Raw genomic sequence first — 20,111 nt, 5'->3', positions numbered from 1 at the left:
GCGTGGGAGATCAGGATCCATCCTGCTCGCCGGATTCAATTCTCCATCCCTGAACAAATAGTTACACATAACTCTTAGGAACGGGGGGCAGGGATGCACCCCTGTTTCTTGACACTAGCTTGAAAGCCTATTAAAACTCAACACATTTGGGGCTAGAATAAGCTCTTTATCAATGGGCTATGAATTTGCTGAACTAACTTTGAAAAGGGATACAAGAACGGGGGATGTGAGGAAGTCAGGAGAATATGTGAATTTAAGTTCTAAAATTAAGAAAGAAGGATTTTTTGTGGTTGTTTTTTTTATATGTGCTTTTTTCTTTTTATTATTAGTTTTTAATGTATGTATTTTTGTATTTTGTATTTTTGTGCTAAATGTGTGTTTTGTTGTATTTTGTAGTATGCATTCGTGTTTTCATTTTTCTCTTGTACTTGTCTTTGTATTTTTCTATATTTTGTAAAATCCAATAAATTTTTTTAAAAAAATAAATAAATAGAATAAGCTCTTTATCAGGGAACATTGCTCAAAAACGGAGCCTGTTTCAAAGCACGGCTGTGTATTTCCCGCAAAAGTCCCTGTTCTGTCAATAAATCCCTTTCTGTGCCTGCAGATCATTTCCTACTGATATGCACTGACCAGCTGCTCCTGTCTTGCTGTGCCTGTATCAGGGCTAGGCCCCCTAAGCCACAGTACCTCCACATCTCTCTTTAATTTCTCCATGAAATCTCTCTTGGCTTCTTCGTCAACGTACACTTTCTGGTTCATGTTTCGAAAGTCAATGTCCTTGAGGGTTGGTAGCTCCTTGCCCTAGAAAGGAACAGAAACATATTTCGAATGAAGAGGAGGCATGGGAGCTGAGTCAACAGCTGGCTGAATCTAGACTTGGAGGGCAGAACCAGAGCCAAAACAAGGAAGAAGCATTTTTGAATTTTGCTTTCAACCTTCTTGCAAGCCCTCACAGAACATGGTTATGGGGCACCATCTAACTATTTTAAATAATAAAACGTAACTAACTCCCTGTTTTTAGCAAGATCACTTTCAAGAACAACATAGACCTTTATTATGCAATAAATCTCCTGGCCAGGAGATCACTGCAGAATTACCCCCTGCCTGCTACTGCCTCTCACTCTTTTGAGGGTGCCTCAAAAGGATTTTCCGGAAGCTGAATTCTGTGCCCATTTCTACATTCTTCTGCTGGGCTTCCAACGGAATCACAGCCCACAGAAGTCCTGACTATAATGTTAAATGCTACTTAGTTCCATAAGATGCTGCCAACCACTGGTCCACCTAAGCCTGGAATTGCCTGTGACAACTGCTTTTTAAGGTCCTTTTCCATCCCCTGCTACCTGAACCTTTTTTAAACCAGCGATACCAGGAATTCAACTTGGGATCCTCTGCATTCACAGCACATGCTCCACCACTGAGTTATAGCCCCTCCCCTCTTGATCTCCATTTTCGACACCCTGGAATTTGATGTCAATGCAAACATTAATCCTGCAAACTTATTCCAAGGAAACAACTCGCCTGTAATACCCCTTTGCTCATATTTTAAGCCTCCATAGTCTCCACTTCTGCTAGTTTAGTCAAGATCTGTTTATTCTGCCTAGCACATGCAGATACCAGGAGTGCAATGCAAATGCATATATGCCATTGCCTTGTTTTTTAAAGAGATAAATATGCGCTCAGGTCATGCCTCTATCTTCCTTCGCAAAGAGGTCCATCATCACCTTGAGGTTTAAGCCAGCAAGCCAAAAATCACTTCACAACACATCAAAACAGAGGGAGAGCCACCACCTTTCACCAGAAAGCCATAATCTCACATTACCTTCTCTTTATCACTAGCTTCGCGGGATACCAGGGAGCCCTGAAAAAAAAGCAGAAACACAAACATTAAGAAGCATGGTACATAAACACAAATGGACATGGCTTTCAGGGCAGGTCTGAAATCAATGGGTGCTGTGCTAAGGAGATTGTTCCATCAGGGCTCGACAAAACAATCTTCCCTCTCTTTCCTCCATGTGCTGTTCTGGGGGTTCCCCCCAACCCCCCAAGGCAGATGAGGGAGGCGCAAGGGGCACATAGGAAGAGGAGTGTGGGGAAAGCCCCACTCTGCTAGCACTGGCTTCTGCTACCAGGACCCGTTGGTTGAATCCAGCCCACAGCATTTGCATAAGCATCAGTTAAACAAGCTGGAAACCAAAGGATCATTATTGGAGGGGGAGGGGGAATGAGGTCTATGTCTCTAAGCTAAAAAGTACCTCAAGTGCTCTCCAAAAGAGTATCATTTTACTAAATATAATTCTCTGATTTTCTACACCACAATGTTCTATTCTTCATAGTATGTGTATTTTAAACAACTGACTTTGATATTTTATTTTTATAGTGTTGTGATACACCCTGGGTCCTAATGGCAAAGGGTGGGTAAGAAATCCAAGTAATAGTAACAGTAAAAGCAGTGTTTTTATACATTATGATGTTGTCCTGCCTTGACCAGATGTGAGATAAAAACAATATTGTTCAAACTGTTTCTGTTACTGAGTTTCACAGAGATACCTGCCATCATTCCGTCCCCAGGGGCTATTACAATGGGCAAGATAAGACCTACGGATGCTGTCCTCCACCACCTGCCGACCACAAAGGCACCAGTTCAGATGCAAGAAATCTCTGCGTCTCCATCCAGATAGGCAGAGGGCACAGTCTGGAATCAAAAGGCTGCAACATAAACAGCGGCGATGGCACTCTGCATAACACCCTTCACCGTGCAAATTACAGACTATTCATTTTAACCATATAAGGCAAGCAATTATATTCTCTCCCACTTCATAGGAGGAGGGCAGGAGGCTGAGGAAGCATGACTTGCCAAGGCTACCCACAGAGTTTTTGATGGAGCCAAAATGTGAACCTAGGTAGGTCTCACCTGCTGCAAAAGCTCTGCTTGGGCAGTAAAGCAGCTGAGTTGTTGTTGCTGCTGTTTGTTTGTTTGTTTGTTTGTTTGTTTGTTTTTAAATAAGACTTCAGATGTTAGGATGGAAACCTTTCCTGGCATTTTTCAAAACGCAAAAATTATACAAGGCTGTTGTTTCAGGCTTAAGGATGCAATGGTACTTGCAGCCTGATGCAAGTACAGAATGGAGGTATCAGCAGGTCTGGGGAAACCCCAAAGGCTTGCACAAGAACTACAGTGGTGCCCCGCAAGACGAATGCCTCGCAAGACGGAAAACTCGCTAGACGAAAGAGTTTTCCGTTTTGGAGGTGCTTCGCAAAACAAATTTCCTATGGGCTTGCTTCGCAAGACGAAAATGTCTTGCGAGTTCCTGCGGGGTTTCCCCCCCCCTTTTCTAAGCCGCTAATCCGCTTATCAGCTGATCCGATCAGCAGATAAACCGCTAAAAGTGCTAATAGCGCTAATCCGCTAATCCGTCAATGGGCTTGCTTCGCAAGAGGAAAAAACTGCTAGACGAAGAGAATCACAGAACGGATTCTTTTCGTCTTGCGAGGCACCACTGTATTTTAAAAAAACAACACAAAAAAACAACATGGGGGTAGCAAAACAACACAATGAGGTCCAAGCATGCTCAGTGGCCACAGAACGCTGACTGGCTGCTTGTGGGCAGGGACTGGGAGGGGAAAACAACACGAGAAGGAAAATAGAATAGACTTGTCCTGCAGGCACCGAACAGAAACACTCCACGCTGCAGCATTCCACTGCAGGCCACAGCATCTGTCCTCTCAACCAGGGCTACATTGCTGCTATGTCCTGTGCAGCACCTAGCACATTGCCAGCCCTCAAGGTGCAGCTGACAAACAGCAGAGCCTGGGCATCAGAAGGGGAAGCAACTCAGTGGGTTAAATCCAGTCTTTTGCCCTGAAAGGAGATATCCTATTTTGGAAACATCACAGGCAATGCCTATTTTGTAATCCTAGACCGACTGCACTGGCTGCCGATTCGCTTCCAGGCCCAGTTCAAAGTGCTGGTTTTGACCTAGAAAGCCTAAAATGGCTCAGGACCACAATACCTCAAGGACCGCCTCACCCCATCTGAACCGACCTCTGAGGCCCCTTTTTGTGTGCCTCCTCCACGTGAGGCCCAGAGGTAGCAACACGAGAACAGACATTTTCTGCAGTGGCTCCCCACTTGTGGACTGAGCTCCCTAGGAAGATTCGCCTGGCACCTTCATTATATATCTTTAGGCACCAGGCAAAAATATTCCTCTTCTTCCAGGTCTTTGACTAATTAAACAATATATGGCCTTTTAAACTGTGTGGGCAGGTGGGTGTATTGTTTGTTTTTGTTACCATGTTATGTATTTTCATGTTTTTATACTGTATACTGCCCTGCGGTCCTCAGACGAAGAGCTGTATAGAAATTTAATAAGTAAATAATCAACCATCCAGGTTGATTAACAACATCCCCAAGTTACTCCAACTGCATTCCTTTATAATAAGCACCTCAGCTGTGGCCCTCCAGCAAAAGCTGCTTTTATACTGTGGCCCTCATTGCAGTTCAGCCCTTCAGCCGCATCTTCTAAAATGTTTGTAACTGCAAACAAGGGCCTAGTTAACTCCACTATAAAAGATCTATGTAACCTTGCTCTGGGTCAGTTTAATGATGTGCAGCCAGGCTGAAGGAAGATAGGGGCAGACATGATTCATCTCATTCTCCTAGCTTGGTTTTCCAACACACACACACACACACACACAGAGAGAGAGAGAGAGAGAGAGAGAGAGAGAGAGAGAGAGAGACCCTGAGTTTGATACTGTCCATGTACTGAACAAATTCCCTGAGGGGGCCATTTCACTGCAATATCAGAACATTTAATCAGCACAGCAAGCCACATGTTGCTTAATAGGCACTGGGAGAGGGAGCAGAGAGTGAAGCACAGACCTATCAGAGAAGGTCTGTACCACAACCTATTTTAACTGTCCGCCTAGTGCTGGGCAATGCTTCTGCCGGGCAAGGACACAAGGAGGGCTGTGGAATGAGAATGTGCTCAGCAGGCTGGCAGGAGCCTTCAGATTGTCAAGGAAGGAGGAATGGATCCTCTCTTACGTGCTGCCTTCAAATCAGAAGCGGATGCCCTTCTTGGGAGATGCAACTCAGCCAAATGTGTTTTAATTGGCTTGATCAAGATGGTTGGTGGAAGCCCAAAAGGGAACTTTCTGCCCGGCGCAAACCAAAATTTATCTGACTTTAGAAGTGATACACCATCAAACTAAGAGGGAAGCGAAGGATTCCTGCCTTGGAGATGGAGCTATTTATCAGTGCGAAGGGTGCTTTGCAGAGCAGCATAAGCAAAAGACAGTCCTTTGCTCCAAGCAGCTTATGATCTATATTTAGGCACCCTGGTTGGGTGGGGAGGGAGGGAAAAGGAGATACGAGGAACAAATAGAAGCAAAAGCCTTTGCACACACATAGGCTTCATTTCAGGTGGGAATGAGGACTAAGGATGTCCCGAAGAGGAGAGTTTGGAACTGGGGCTGCAAGCCAAAGAGGAGAGGCTTTTGTTGTAAGGGGACTGCAAATAGGAAGGAAAGCCTCAGGCAGCTCACGATAGGAGAGCTGAAGGAACAAGCTATTTATTCAGTCATTCAACATTTTTAAATACTGCTTTTTTCTCTACCCGTTTCATTGGCAAGCCACTAGCCTGCGGAAGTCACGTTGTTGCCCTTAGAGTACAGTTCAGCAGAACCTTAGCCTCCCTCTGCGCCAGGGTTAATGGCTACTGAAGCTATGGCCCTGTCAAGTGAAGATGCTTCACTGCCCAGAGCCAGAGCTAGTCACCCGGACAAAGCTGTGCCTCTGTTTAAGTCTAGGTTTGAAGGTTACTGAAGCAATATTTGAAGGAGGTTTAACAAAGTGAAGGGTGTCGTCCTCTTTCTATGCTCCTCCCGAAGGAAACACACAGATGGGGACAGATATACCCCTGTTTTAAGTCATTTACATACTGTCTTCTCTTGTATATTATTTTTGTTGGGTCTCTGGACCGTAATAAAGATTGTTGTTGTTGTATATTATTTGCTACAAAGCTTGATGACTAAGCTCTTTAGCAACGAAACATAGGATTACCGGAACAACGTCTGAGCGCTGAACCACTGGTATATTACAAGTGGACTCTTTATTACTGCGTTTGCTATTGTTTAAGATAAAACCTATTTGGGAAAGAAACTACTTTTGCCATTTTTACGGACTTTTATTGTTTGTTTACAGTTGGCAGTAGTCATTGTATCACCACCCTGTTCGTTGTTTTATTGAAGCAATATTTGAGTCTGCTCATATGCCTCTCAGGTTGAGCTTCAGGCGCAACTACACAGGGTGCTACCCAGTTTATTTGACTTTGCCTTCCAGGAACTTGACTTTTGCTTTGCTTGAATTTTGCCTTACCAGAATCTGAACTTGTGCTTGATTTTGTCTTGCTCCCTTTGGAGCAGTGGTGGGAAACCTTTTTGGCTCCATGGGCCAGACCTTTATCAGGATCTGCTTCACGGGTCAAATCTTGAGAGGTAAGTGGGGCTGCCCACCTGTCAAAATCCCTTTTGCGCTGCTCTTAAAAGGGAAGTGGGAGGAGACTTAAGAGAAGGGGACTCTTTTGCCAAGTCTCCTCCTTCCCTTTTAAATCCCCAGATCTTGCTCCACTCAAATCTTGCTGCCTAGCCTGCTGAGAACAGGATTGTGCAGCCAGTACAGAATGAAACCTTGTTCTCCCACCCATCAGTTGATGGGTGCATATGGTTTGGGGAGGGGGAATGGCTTGGCAGGCAATGGCTGGCTCAGGGTCAGAGGTTCCCCACTCTTGCCTTGGAGGAAGCCAAACTGGTGCCTACAGTACACATGAACCCATCAGGCTGCAATTACATCCAGCCAAAAACTCTGCCTGGAACTAACAGCATCTCAACTTAATAAACAGAGAAATGATCACCTGAATTGAGCCAATTTCTCATGTCTTACAAGCAGATGTCTGTCTCATTCCTGCTACCAGAGATAATTAAAAGAGATGGAGGGCTGAAGCAGGGAGCTTGTGGGTGCAAACCGCACACCTTGCCACTGAACAATGGCCTCTGTGGGTGCCACATCACACAGCAGGTGGGAATGGTGCAAATCAGTCACAGGACCCACCCTATTTCAGTGACTCTGTTTCATTTTTGAACTGTTTCCAACAGTGAAAGTTCAGATGACTGAATTTTAGATTGTTTTAACACGCTCTGGGACCTGATGCTGAAAAGTGCATGTGAAATCTTTTTATAAACAGTTCCACACATGCTCATATGTTTTCACAACTATGTTGTGACTATCATGTCTATTTTACAGATGGAGAAGAGAGGCGCAGAATTCTTTGCAAACAAGGCTTTTCAGGAGAAAACCTGGACGCTGCAACTCAGCACTGTGTTTTCCAGCTTCCTGCCTGATTTCATATTTCCTTTATATCCCCTGCCCTGGCTCTGTACTCTCATGGCAAAGCGAGGATGACCTGAAATTCGGTAATGTCATGGAAGGCATACAGTGCCAGAAAGCTAGATAATAACTTTATGGCCTTTTAAAAAGAAGAACAGAAGACACACAGGCAATTACTGACTCCACCTAGATACAACCATATCCAGTGCCACCTGGCGACTAAAGCGTATAATGACACCATCTACTCAAGCATATTCTGAAAACCAGGCATGCCAAGGGGGGAGACTGCAAACATTTGAATAAATATGGGTCAATAATAAGAAATTGGTGACATAATTCCATGGCAACCTTTTTCTCTGGTGCAAAAACCCAGCACTGCTCTGTCTGACATATTAGCATTTTAGACACAACTACCACGCATTACATATTGCAACTTCCACCGCTAATCGGTAAAGCTCTGGAGATTTCCAGAGCAAACATCATGCACATACATGGGCAAATGAGGGAGAAAAAGATGGACAAACAGGACCAAAGACTTGGGACTCAGCTACATTGGCAAAGAAAAATCACTTTATATGTGTTGTTTATGCATTCTAACACTGTGACACCAGATGGCGCTGTGGAGTTCTGTTTTTGCTAACCTGATTTCTCATACAAAGTTTGCAACGCGTTTAACTGAAACACTTCTTTGAAGTGTCTAGATCCAGCCTTGGCGCACAGTTCCCGCCTGCCCTCCACTACCCGTTACCTTCAGATCGTACTTCCTGTGCACGGTGAGCCTGTGACTGAACATGTTCCTCATGACCAGCATGTAGCTCTCCTCGTTGTCCACACTGAGCCGGTACATACCCAGGAACTGAGGCAGGAGGGTGCTCCCATGACACTTCACAATGTACTGGAAGAAGGAAACAAGATGTTCAGGAAGTACTGTACTAGTGGGCCCAGAACAAAGATCACCAAAAGCTTAGACAAGACGTATGCACAGTAGGAGGATGACTTCAGGAAGGCAAATCCAGAAATGGAATCGTAATCTTCTCAGTTGGAGTCCCAGTCCCCAAACCACAATTCTCCTGCATTTTGGCTTGTTGGGGCTTTCATTGGTCAGAGTGCAACAGACTCAGCTAGCTATCCTTTGCCAATGAGGACTGTTCCTCAGCACTTAGCTTGCTATCCAGTTCTTTGGGTCCTAACCTCCTTCACTAACCCCCATCCTCTCTTGATCACAAGACTACGTCTTTTCTTGAGCACCAAGTATACCCAGCCTAGATTTAAAAGGCACTCTAGTTCTTCCACCACATCGGCTCAAAGAGGACTAATACCCACCCATCCACTCACACAGAGGCAGACAGCGAAAATCCAGTCACTGTTTTCCCCTAGTGCATCATCTGTAATTAATCTCTGGCCTTGCTAATACAGACATTGCCATGCTTTTCTTTACTTCTCCACTCTGCCTTATGAGTCCTGTGCATGCTGGTTAGCACCAGAGACATATATAAAAAGTCAGCAATATTTTGATTTTCTTTTTTTTAAAGGAGAGCAGCCATTGTTTTCTTCACCCCAGAACACATCCACCTGCAATCTGTTTTGCACCATAACCTAACCTAAGGAAGCTGGTGTGAAGTTACAGGGAACCAGGCAGAGGGCCTTCTCAGCAGTGGTGCCATCCCTGTGGAACACCCTCCCATCAGATGTCCAGGAGATAAAGAACTACACAACTTTTAGACTACATCTGAAGGCAGCACTGTATCTAGAAGTTTTAATGTTTGATATTTTATTATGTTTTTATATGTGCTGAAGCTGCCCAGAGGAGCTGGGGAAACAAAGCCAGATGGGCAGGATATAAATAATAAAATTATTATTATTACAATTCATCCTAAAGCTATCATAAAGTACAAACTAGGGCTTTTCATCGTGGCCAGCAATATTCTTCACCACATTTTTTTATAAACACTTAACATGTAATCTAAAAAAGAGTCCTGGTGGACTCAAAAGTTTGCTCACTACTTTAACAGAACAAAATAAAATTCACAAAGTAGTGAGCAAACTTTTTAGCCCACCAGGTACTGCAATAATGTTGCTGTTTGGATTTTTTCATCCTAGTGGACCAACATGGCTGTCAAATGGAATGCTTCCATATCAATACTGATGAACAGGTCTCAATGTATTCCTTCCACCTATTATTAGATGTCCCAAATGAAGAATTTGGTAGCCTGAGGACAGGGCCTATTTTGTGTTTTGAACATCTGTACAGTGCCCACATCTGTGAGGTGCTTTACAAACAACAGTGATGTTGTTCTTAGCTAGCAGGGCACTCAGCATTCCTTAAATGTCAGCTTTCAGTATTTTTCCTTTTTAAAATTGCTCCTAAGGCTATGGAGAGAAGCTTGACAGCATGCAGGAATGCCTGATCAGATCTCAGTTGTAGGTGAGAAACGGAAAACAACTTCCAGTGGTCAGGGGGCAGGAGCTACGCAGAACCCTGAAGCCCCTTTCCCTGTTCATGGCTAGCAGAAATTGCTGTGCAAACTTGCTTAATTTGCTTAAGTTTTGCTCTTCAGTGCACTAAGATTTTATATTTACTGTTATTTATTATATTCTCGTGGGGGTTGGTTTGGAGGTTTGGATCCCAAGTTACCGCATTTTTTGCTCTATAGTTTTTGGAGGAGGAAAACAAGAAAAAAAAAATCTGAATCTCAGAAGCCAGAACAGCAAGAGGGATCGCTGCGCAGTTAAAGCAGCAATCCCTCTTGCTGTTCTGGCTTCTGGGATAGCTGCGCAGCCTGCATTCACTCCATAAGACGCACACACATTTCCCCTTACTTTTTAGGAGGGAAAAAGTGAGTCTTATAGAGCAAAAAATACGGTAATTTTAAAAAGTTCACAGAAAGACAGACCACTTCCTGTTCCCGCCTCCCATTGTGCAGCTACCTGCACACCAAGAAGTCACTCTGGAGGATCAATGGGCCCTACTGAACAGATGTGGGGTGAGGCACAGGTGGCCCTTTGCTTCCATGAGCATCCTTCAGGTGAACTTATTTTACGCTCCAAGTCAGAGTCCACATGCCTACAACCCCATACAAAGAAGCCCGCTTGCCTTCACGTCTTACCTGGTGGTAGTGAGACAGAAGGCTATGCACGTCAGCCACATCTTCACTGGAGATCTCCTTGATCACCAACGTTCTGTCGTAGGACAGGAGGAAGCGCCCCCCACCCTCAATCTCATAAGTGGGCGGACTGCGTGTCAGCGAGACCTGAAGAAGTCAGAATGAACCAATGACAACAAGGCTCTGTGCCGATGACCCTGGCATGGCTGATTTATCTTTATGATAAGGGTGGGCAACAAGGGAGTTAAAGATAAACCTTCCCTAGCTATGGAGTAGCAAAAAGCGGAACAAAACTTCTGGGCTCCAGATCTTCCCTCAAAGGGTCGCTTCCCCTGTGGCATTGCCTCTTTGATGGCCACCCTCAAGGCAGCAGTTCCTTTAAAAAGGCTCTTAGGGAAATGGGGTGGTGCAGGAAATGTTGAGTGATAGAATCATCGATTTGGAAGGGACCACAAGGACCATCTAGGGACGCAGGTGGCACTGTGGGTTAAACCACAGAGCCTAGGGCTTGCCGATCAGAAGGTCGGCGGTTCAAATCTCTGCGACGGGGTGAGCTCTCGTTGCTCGGTCCCAGCTCCTTCCAACCTAGCAGTTCGAAAGCACGTCAAAGTGCAAGTAGATAAACAGGTACCGCTCCGGCGGGAAGGTAAACGCCGTTTCCGAGCGCTGTTCTGGTTTGCCAGAAGCAGCTTAGTCATGCTGGCCACATGACCCGGAAGCTGTACGCCAGCTCCCTCGGCCAATAAAGCAAGATGAGCACCGCAACCCCAGAGTCGGTCATGACTGGACCTAGTGGTCAGGGGTCCCTTTACCTTTTACAAGGGTCATCTAGTCCAACCCCCTGCAATGCAGGAATCTTTCTGCCCAACGTGGGGCTCAAACCCACGACCCTGAGATTAAGAGTCTCATGTTCTACTAACTGAGCTATCAATAATATTTATGAAGTCCAGGAAAGAGATTCTGCTGCTTGCTTCTGTTTGCTTCAGTGCAAAGCCAGAGCGGTGCCCTCTGGATGTTTTTGGACCACAAAACTGCCCATTGGGTCATACTAGCTGGGGCTGATGGAAACTGTAGTCCACAACATTTGGAAGCCACCATGTTTGTTACCCTTGCTCTCATGATGGAAACCAGACCAAGAACACATTAAAGAGGGTACACTCAAATGATGCTTTGTTAGTCTCACCCTCTGGCTCTCTTTAAAGAAAAGGAAACTTGGAGGGTTAAAATGTGCAGAGAGAAATGGCCAGTTCAAGGGGTCTGTGGGAGCTGCTGGGGGCTCTTTCCCCTTCTATTGTGATCTCTCATATGCTAATCTTTCCCTCTTCCAAATAGAGAGAATGCAAGTCACAAATAGCGATGTGAGGTGAGAATATTCTCGAGAATGCAAATATTCTTGAGAATATTTTCTGCTAGAAAATTCTCCGGAGAATCTTCTCCACAAACTGTAAATTCTAATGTAAGAACCAGTTTTATAACCAACATTGAAAAAATCTAGTAAATAATAAGTCAAGCTGTGATATTGCCAGTGTAAGTAGTGAATAATGTTTTTTTGATCCAGTTACATTACTGGGCAATGTGTCATTCACCATTAGCAGTTCTGAAATGTGAGATACAGAATTTTTTAATTTTTTTTACGTTTTAAAAATGCCATTCATTTAATTTGATGAACATTTGAATCCGTATGTATTTCAACTATATGTGATAGCCTTTTTTCTATTTTGGTGTGATCTTATTCTTAGCAATTGTATACCCTTGGCCATACAGTGTGTGTGTTGTTTTTAAAAAAAGAAAGTAGCTTTAATGCTTTATACACTTAAAATACCTAGGCCTATACAATTATGTGTAACAGCATGTGAGGTGGCCTTGATTTAAACAGTTGACGTTTCTATGTTTTTATTTAGTGCCAGTAACTGGTTTTGCAGTGCCATTTTTTAATATTCCTTTAAAAGCTACATTTCATACATACACAATTAGAATTCAAATTTGATGGTAAATATACAGTTAGTGGCAGGCTTAGTGATTAATGTGAGTCATTCATGGAGAATTTTCAATTTCAAGTTTGGTGCAAAAAATCAAAGAATGTGAATTCACTGCATTGCCTCACTGAATAAAAGTATCTGTAGAGTTTTTGGTTGCCATCTGAACAAGTTTACCCATGAACAAACATGTATATTAACTAATTATATTATTTTCAATGCATTAAAATGAATATTCTCCTATTTTAAATGAAAATTCTCTTAATATTCTCATTAATCGAGAATATTCTCAAGAATATTCTCAATAATGTTCTCCAAAAGATTATTTTCAAGAATTTAACATCACTAGTCACAAACATAAATAATAATAATAATAATAATAATAATAATAATAATAATAATAATAATAATAATTTTTATTTATATCCCGCCCTCCCCAGCCAAAGCCGGGCTCAGGGCAGCTAACAACAATCAAATAATCAAACAATCAAATAATCTAACATTCTAAAACATTTCATTATAACAATTAATTAAAATCAAATTAATGGCAACCATTAAGCAAAGTTCAGTGCAGGTTGCCAGAGGAGGGAGTCAGGCTGGGCCCTGACCAAAGGCCTGGTGGAACAGCTCTGTCTGTGACAAACATCCATTTGTCACAACCCTTGTAACCATTTTATATGCAGTAGGTCAGCCTCACTACCCTCACAATGCAGACAGGAGCGGGGCCATCTAGACAGCAGTTCATGGCAGGGGTAATGTTCAGAGTGGGGACTTTGTAATTAATAGCTCATTCTCTTAAGCCTTCCAACTCCCATTGGGTGTTCATACACAACTCAGTACCCAACTGGCTATTTGTAACAGGTGTCATAACTACTGCAGTGCCTGGGCAAGCAAATTCAGGAACAAAGGCAGTAATCTATGGCTGCAGTCAGAACACTGGCCTTATCCCACCTCAGACATCAATTTCTCTCAAGGGAACATGCCTGCAACCCATGCCTCCAGTGAGCTTATTAGTAGCCTTTGATTGCACCTTATGCTGCAATCTTCCTGCAGTGTGTCCAGCTGAGCAATTTCTAACCCTCCCAATTAGCTCCACACTGGAAGTGTACACTATGATTTATTAGCTGAATTTCATACTTGCTTTCGAACCAGTATTCTCAGTGTTCGAAAAAACAAATTACTGAAGTTGTGCATAATTTTAAATTTAAAACTAGCAGATACATACTGTACTAAAAAAAACTATAAAACCTCAACAAAATCACAAAACTATAAAACCTGAATATATAATAAAATAACAGCAACTATAAAATCTGAATGAACCCAGTAAGAAAACACCTGCTCATTAGCTTTCTTCCAGAACAGCAGAAGCCTAACGGGAAAAGCACCAGCAATTTCTCCAAAAGCAGGTCTGGAGGGCATCTCTGGGAAAGGAGTTCCACAACAAGGGTGCCTTGGGCAAGGCGGCTTTCAGCCTCGTGCATTACACTCTGAAGTCCAGTACATGACAGCAGTAAGGGGGTCGGAGGCAGAGATACTGCATGCACACTACAGCTGAGTACATAAAGTTTTGTGCAGGCTTGTAAGAGTCTGAAGTGTAAGACATACCTGATAATCCTGGTCATCAATGCTGAAACGTTCGCGAAGATTGCGGAAGACCTGTGGGCAGTATTCCTTGAATTTGAAATGGCTGGGCAGGTTTTCTCTGCAAGAGTCGAGTGACAGAGTTAGCTGCTACTCCAAAACTCGGACTGCACATGCAGCAGGGTGAGATGGAGGAGGGAGGTGAACTAGAGCTGGGGGTGGGGGGAATCACATTTCTGAATGCACCTCTATGAAAAAACCAAAACAAAAAAGCCTCCCCACTTCCACACAAAAATAAGAACCTAGCACATCAGTGAAAGCTGCAGCCCAGCCTATTCGCTCCCTGTTGTGCTAGTTTCTACTTACAGGGTGGGTTTTGGTTTCAGCAAATAAAGAAGCATGATGAAGTTTGATTCTACCCACCTTGCAGCAGTCTGAAGTGGTACAGCCCAGACCATCACCTCAGACTCTGCTATGTTTGTGGTCCAGGCCTTACCTTCTCCTGCTTGTAGATGGGACCAGCTCTCCATCAGAAGCAGCCCATTACAACCCAATCTTATACATAACCAAGCTCCTTCTGCTTCCTTACCAGAAGGCCAGTTTTTCTGACAAGTGAGCAAGGCCTAGTAATAGCTACCAAGTCAATCTGGGCATTATCTCAGTAATCTGCAACCCAAGCCCCATAATCCCCTGCCCATTAGTATCCTCTACCACAGGGTGTAATCCTCCATTATTATGCAAATGGTCTCATGACCAGACAGGCAGAACAATCTTCCTTTAATACTAAGCATTAAATACCAGGCAGAGGGGACAGCGTGTGAGAGGGAAATGATTTTTTTGTCCAGCTATTCAATTTTTTTGTACTTTTCCTGGAGGAAGGTTCAAATCAGGCAATTGCTGGCCTTTCTGGAGTGCTACAACAGAAGTGGGTAACCTGTGGCCACATGCAGCTCCAAATACCTTCTGATACCACCCCATCCTTCCATCCCATCAGAGGTCCTACCTTCCTCCTTACCGCATTTTTCGCCCTATAGGACGCACTTTTCCCCCTCCAAAAACCGACCCCTCTCACTCTCCAGGCTTCAGGAAGCTATCCGCAAGCCTTGGGTGCCCGGCGGGAGTTCCCGCCGGGCTCGCAAGGCTTGCAGACATCTGCCTGAAGCCCGCGGTGCGCTCTGGAGCGTGCCCCGTGTTTCGGGCTGCAGGCTGCCACCCACAAGCCTTGTGAGCCCGGCGGGAGTTCCCGCCGGGGTCCGAAGGCTTGCGGATAGCAGCCTGTTCTGGGGGCTGGGGTCGGGGGAAGCTCGGGCTTACCCCACCCCAGCCCCGCGTCTGGGGGGGGAAATAATTTCCCCCCCCCAAAAAAACTAGGTGCGCCCTATGGGCCAGTGCACCCTATAGGGCGAAAAACACGGTAATTTCCATAGCTTTAAAAAGCTGTTTCCCCACCGTCACACCTCTCTTCCTGTGTGGATTCAGAATAAAAAGGGCCATATATTATTTGATAGAAATAAACTGATGTGTTTAACAAATCTTTTTCCTGGTATCAAAGCTTGGGAAAAAGACGTTTTCTTCTTGGTTTCTGCTCTCTCTGTGTGCGGTCATACTAAAATCAGAAAAGAATTATTTTCACATGCTTTCTAGAGCAGTAGCTGCATTGGTCTACTGAATTAAAAACAATAATCTCTGTACAGTTATTTGAGAGTAAACCTTTCAAACTAAGTGGGGCTTACTACTCTTCCCAAGAGGAGGCTGGCAGGGGACTGGAAATTCTGAGCGAAGGTAAAGATGGAAGAAGGGGAGTCGTCATTCAGGTTCAATAATCCATAAAATTTTGGAGTGCCCTCCATCCATCGCTAACCTGCAGTCCCCGACCAATTATCCTGAAGGAATGAGGCCCTTAACAGAAAACACTTGCTAGACACCTACACTGCCCCCATGTGCAGGCTATGCTCTTGAAACGAGTGTTGCTAATAGCTGACTTATGGTGAGAGCTGGAGGGTGCTATGTTAGCTTCCCCTGTATTATAGCATGTGCATTTGGAGGAACTATGTCCCTGGGGTACAGCATCTGCAGTCTTTTCTCACAGATGCCTGAGGGAAGCCCACAAGCAAGAGTCGAGCACTACAGCTCCCTCCTGCTCATGATCCCAAGCAACAGGTATACAGTGGTGCCTCGCAAGATGAAATTAATCCATTCCGCGAGTCTCTTCGTCTAGCGGTTTCTTCGTCTTGCGAAGCAACCCTATTAGCGGCTTAGCAGATTAGCGCTATTAGCAGTTTAGCGGCTATTAAAGGCTTAGCGGCTATTAAAGGCTTAGCGGATTAGCGGCTAAAAGGCTATTAGCGGCTTAGAAAAAGGGGGGGAGCGGAAAAAAATCGGAACACTTGCAAGACGTTTTCGTCTTGCAAAGCAAGCCCATAGGGAAAATCGTCTTGCGAAGAAGCTCAAAAACGGAAAACCCTTTCGTCTAGCGGGTTTTCCGTCTTACGAGGCATTCGTCTTGCGGGGCACCACTGTATAGAGGTATACTGCCTCTGATATTGGAGGTAATACATAGCCATCATGGCTGAAGATCCCAAGCCTAATACCTTGCACTTCCAGTTAACGGATCTCAAGCAGCAGGGGTGGAACCTGAAGTTGGGCTAGGAAGACTATGTGCCTTTCTGCTCCTAGACATATGCACCACCGGTCCTCACCTGTTGAAGAGATGATTGTTCACCTTTATTTTAGAATTCGCTTTGAAGTCATCAGGGAGCAGCATCACGGGCTGGGGAACTTGACTCAGTTCATTGATCTAAAGAAGGAAAGCAAATGTGAAGCCACTGGCTTCTCTTCTACAAAGCAGCACATGTCAGGAGAATGTAATAGCACCAAGGCAAGGCCTTGAGAGGAGAGTCCTTGTCTACCAAGACCCCCGGAGGAAGTGACATCCGGCCGAATGCCATGCCATTTGCAACCTAAGACTTGGGCACTAAAGCTATGCTGTTAGTTTCTCCAAGCACAGGCTTCCTCAAACTCGGCCCTCCAGATGTTTTTGAGACTACAATTCCCATCATCCCTGACCACTGGTCCTGCTAGCTAGGGATCATGGGAGTTGTAGGCCAAAAACATCTGGAGGGCCGAGTTTGAGGAAGCCTGTCAAAGCATATCAGCAGGATGGACCTTTGGCAAAGGGCCATGGCTCAGGGGTACCAGCACACTTGCTTTGCATGCAGCAGGTCTCAGATTCAATCTCTGGCACTTCCAGGTACAGGTGGGAAAGAACCTGGCCTGAAATCCTGGAGAACTGCTACGAGTTGGCATAGGCAGTCCTGAGCTTGACTAACCAGTGGCCTGGCGCAGCGCAAGGCATCTTTCTAAGGCAGCTTCATGCGGTCTTAGCGTGGCGTACAACCAACAATAAATTAAGTTCAAAGTTGCACCAAGAACCTATGTAAATGTATACAGTATATACTTACATGAAGAGCATTCAAGAACATTTGGGTTATCAACAAAGTTAATACAGCAGTTCAGACAGGATTAGCCTAGGAAGACTAAGCTAGAGACTCATAGCAGGGAACCGCCAGTCAAGACAATGGGCTTCAGATGGAGACAACCAAGGAGGAAGGTTATGGTGAGGATTAAGAGCGCTGAAGAAAATGTTGCTTTAGTCCAGGGGTCAAATAGTCACAAAATAGGTTGCCTCAAAGCATGGGAAAGGAAGACTATAGGGTTGAAAAATGGATTTTCTTGTATTTGCATAATTTTTACCTGGGATTTACTCCAAGCCACCATCAAAAGAAATATCATACCTATCTCCAGTGCTATTTTTCTAGAAAAATAGGTGCTGGAACTCACCACGAACACCTCTCTTGTCCTCTTCAAATGGCAATGGCACCCACCTGAGAGGAGCCGGAACGGAGTTCTGGCTAAAAATAAGCCCTGCCTACCTCCATGGAATGACCTGTAAAAATCACATATTCAGCACCTGTCAGGGCCATCATGGCACATAACATGGACCCTTGGAACAAACCCACGTGATATAGTGGCTGCAATAAGTGCTGGGTAGCTGGGGGGAGGTTACAATGCAAGCCACAGAAACCAATGGCAGGTTCAATTTGATGGTTGTTTGGAGGAGATGCCTTAAAAAAGTCTTAAGGATCCATGTTTTTTTTGCCATCCCTGACCCCACCCTGCTGCCCTGAGGTCACCCTTTGCCCATACATCTATCTTTCTGTTCCTCACAAGCCCATCCACCACAGCTCACAGTTTCCTTTGTTCTAGATAGCATTTAGAAGGGATGTCCAATCAGAAGGGTAGAGGGCGTGTTTCAAACGTTATGCCCACATTCATCACCCCAAGTACCAGCATCTCTCAGGATGTTTCCCCCCACATTGTGCTCCTCCAGTGAGTTTTCCTTAGGGGCACCTAGCTTGCCACTGCAGGAGACAGAATCCCAGGCTAGGGAGACCTTTTGGCTGACCCAGCAAGGCAGTTTTTAGGGATCTGTCACTAACTCAGGAGCTATGGTCAAACTGGACTGTCAGTTCTTGTTCATGGACTTATCCCAGGATAAAAACTCTGTGATAACAGTCTGGAGTTAATCACCTCTGAAACTTGATTATGAGAACGAGTCCAAAGAGAAGTATCAAACTGATTGTTGTGTAGGCTTCCACATTTAGGAGAGTGAATCTCCCACAGGGAGTTTCTTCCAAGCACCCTCCAGTTCACAAGCCAGGAAAAACACGGAAAATGTACCAACAGCCTGGGCTGCTACAAAAGATCAGGACGTGATCTGTATTGATATGATCATGGAGAGATGAGTGAAGGTGACTCATCGGCATACATATCTGGGCCTGGCCTCTGTGGGAGAGACTGTTTGCTGGCAAGGGAGATGGCAATGCTGGGGGGCCAGCCTGAATTTCAGTCGCCACAGCCCTTTCTCCTGCAGCGGAAGCTGCAGTGCTGAGGTAACTTTAAAACCAGTCCTAAGCTGAAGTGATAAGTATGAGTTGACCGGCTGCTAGCATCCAGCATGTCTTGTTTGGGGGGGGCTGTGATACCTGCTTTGCTGGGGATTGTGTATTATGGAATGAAGTGTGGACTACATGGAACTGGCGGAAATGACTGGCAGAATCCGAGACCAGGGAGAAGAGTCAGTGGAAGAAGATTGGAAAAAATTTAAAGTATACTTACAGAAACATTGTAAAATTAATGAGTGTTAGAAGGATGCTGTAATGAAGTTATATGGTTTTAGTAGAAATACAACAAATAATTAAGTAAAAGCTGATTGATAACGGGTTAAAACAAAAAATTTAAGGTTAGACCATTAAGATTAATTATAGGAAAAAAATTGAGAAAGATGGGAAGAATTTGCTGAATTAGTGAATTGAACTAGAATACAAAAAAAGGGAGGTGTGAGGAGGTCAATGAAACAAGTAAAGGAAAGGTAAAGATATAGAATATTGGATGCGTGTTTTAGTTTTCTTTTCTTTTCTTTGTTTCTTTTTTGCTGTATTGTTGTATTGTTTTTCTATGTTTTTCTTTTTTATTGTTGTCCTTTTTCTTTTTTCTGTAATTTCTAAACTTTTAATAAATATCATTTAAAAAAAATATTATGGAATGAAGTGTTCAAGTCTGCAACACGTATAAATTACACAAATTAAGCAAATTTGCTCAATCTCTTGTTTTGTAAATTTAAACCGCAAAAAATGGTAAAAAAATAAAAACAAAACAAAAATGTTCTGCCTTTGCCAGTGAGGGGGGGGGGGAAGGCAAGAAAAAAAGTCTGTTGGAGGACATGGAAGCTCTGCACTTGGCCACAGGAAGACTTGCCTGGCTTCTGTTATTTCCACAGGCATCACCTACACATTTTCAAGAATGTAATTGCAACCATAGGGTCTAGAAACTTGTCTTAACGCGTATTAAAGGTTAGATATTCAGGAAGTTGAATCCCACTGGATTCTGCATGTTCTCTGTGCTGCCCCAGAATCACAGCATACAGACTGCATAGGCAAAGTCAGTGGGTACATAATACACATGGATGACTGAGTAGAGAGAACCAAATAGTAGGTATCATAT

The 20,111-nt window shown here is 44.2% G+C and overlaps 1 protein-coding gene across 3 annotated transcripts in view; it reads right to left on the bottom strand.

The window, feature by feature from the left end:
- Positions 1 to 20,111, bottom strand: part of PIP4K2C (phosphatidylinositol-5-phosphate 4-kinase type 2 gamma) — a 38,846-nt gene that overhangs the window by 11,367 nt on the left and 7,368 nt on the right. For all 3 annotated transcript variants that reach the window (XM_083489471.1, XM_083489472.1, XM_083489473.1), the window contains 6 exons: positions 16,748 to 16,845; positions 14,073 to 14,169; positions 10,495 to 10,638; positions 8,136 to 8,282; positions 1,823 to 1,861; positions 691 to 804 (listed from right to left, as the gene is read on the bottom strand). In XM_083489471.1, coding sequence (XP_083345597.1) covers positions 691 to 804; positions 1,823 to 1,861; positions 8,136 to 8,282; positions 10,495 to 10,638; positions 14,073 to 14,169; positions 16,748 to 16,845 — 639 coding nt within the window. The remainder of the gene's footprint in view (positions 1 to 690; positions 805 to 1,822; positions 1,862 to 8,135; positions 8,283 to 10,494; positions 10,639 to 14,072; positions 14,170 to 16,747; positions 16,846 to 20,111) is intronic.

Source organism: Podarcis liolepis (assembly GCF_965112155.1).
Source record: "Podarcis liolepis genome assembly, chromosome: 2".
Taxonomy (NCBI): domain Eukaryota; kingdom Metazoa; phylum Chordata; class Lepidosauria; order Squamata; family Lacertidae; genus Podarcis; species Podarcis liolepis.
Note: the sequence above shows the minus strand (reverse complement) of the source record. Positions and strands in the feature narration are given on the sequence as shown.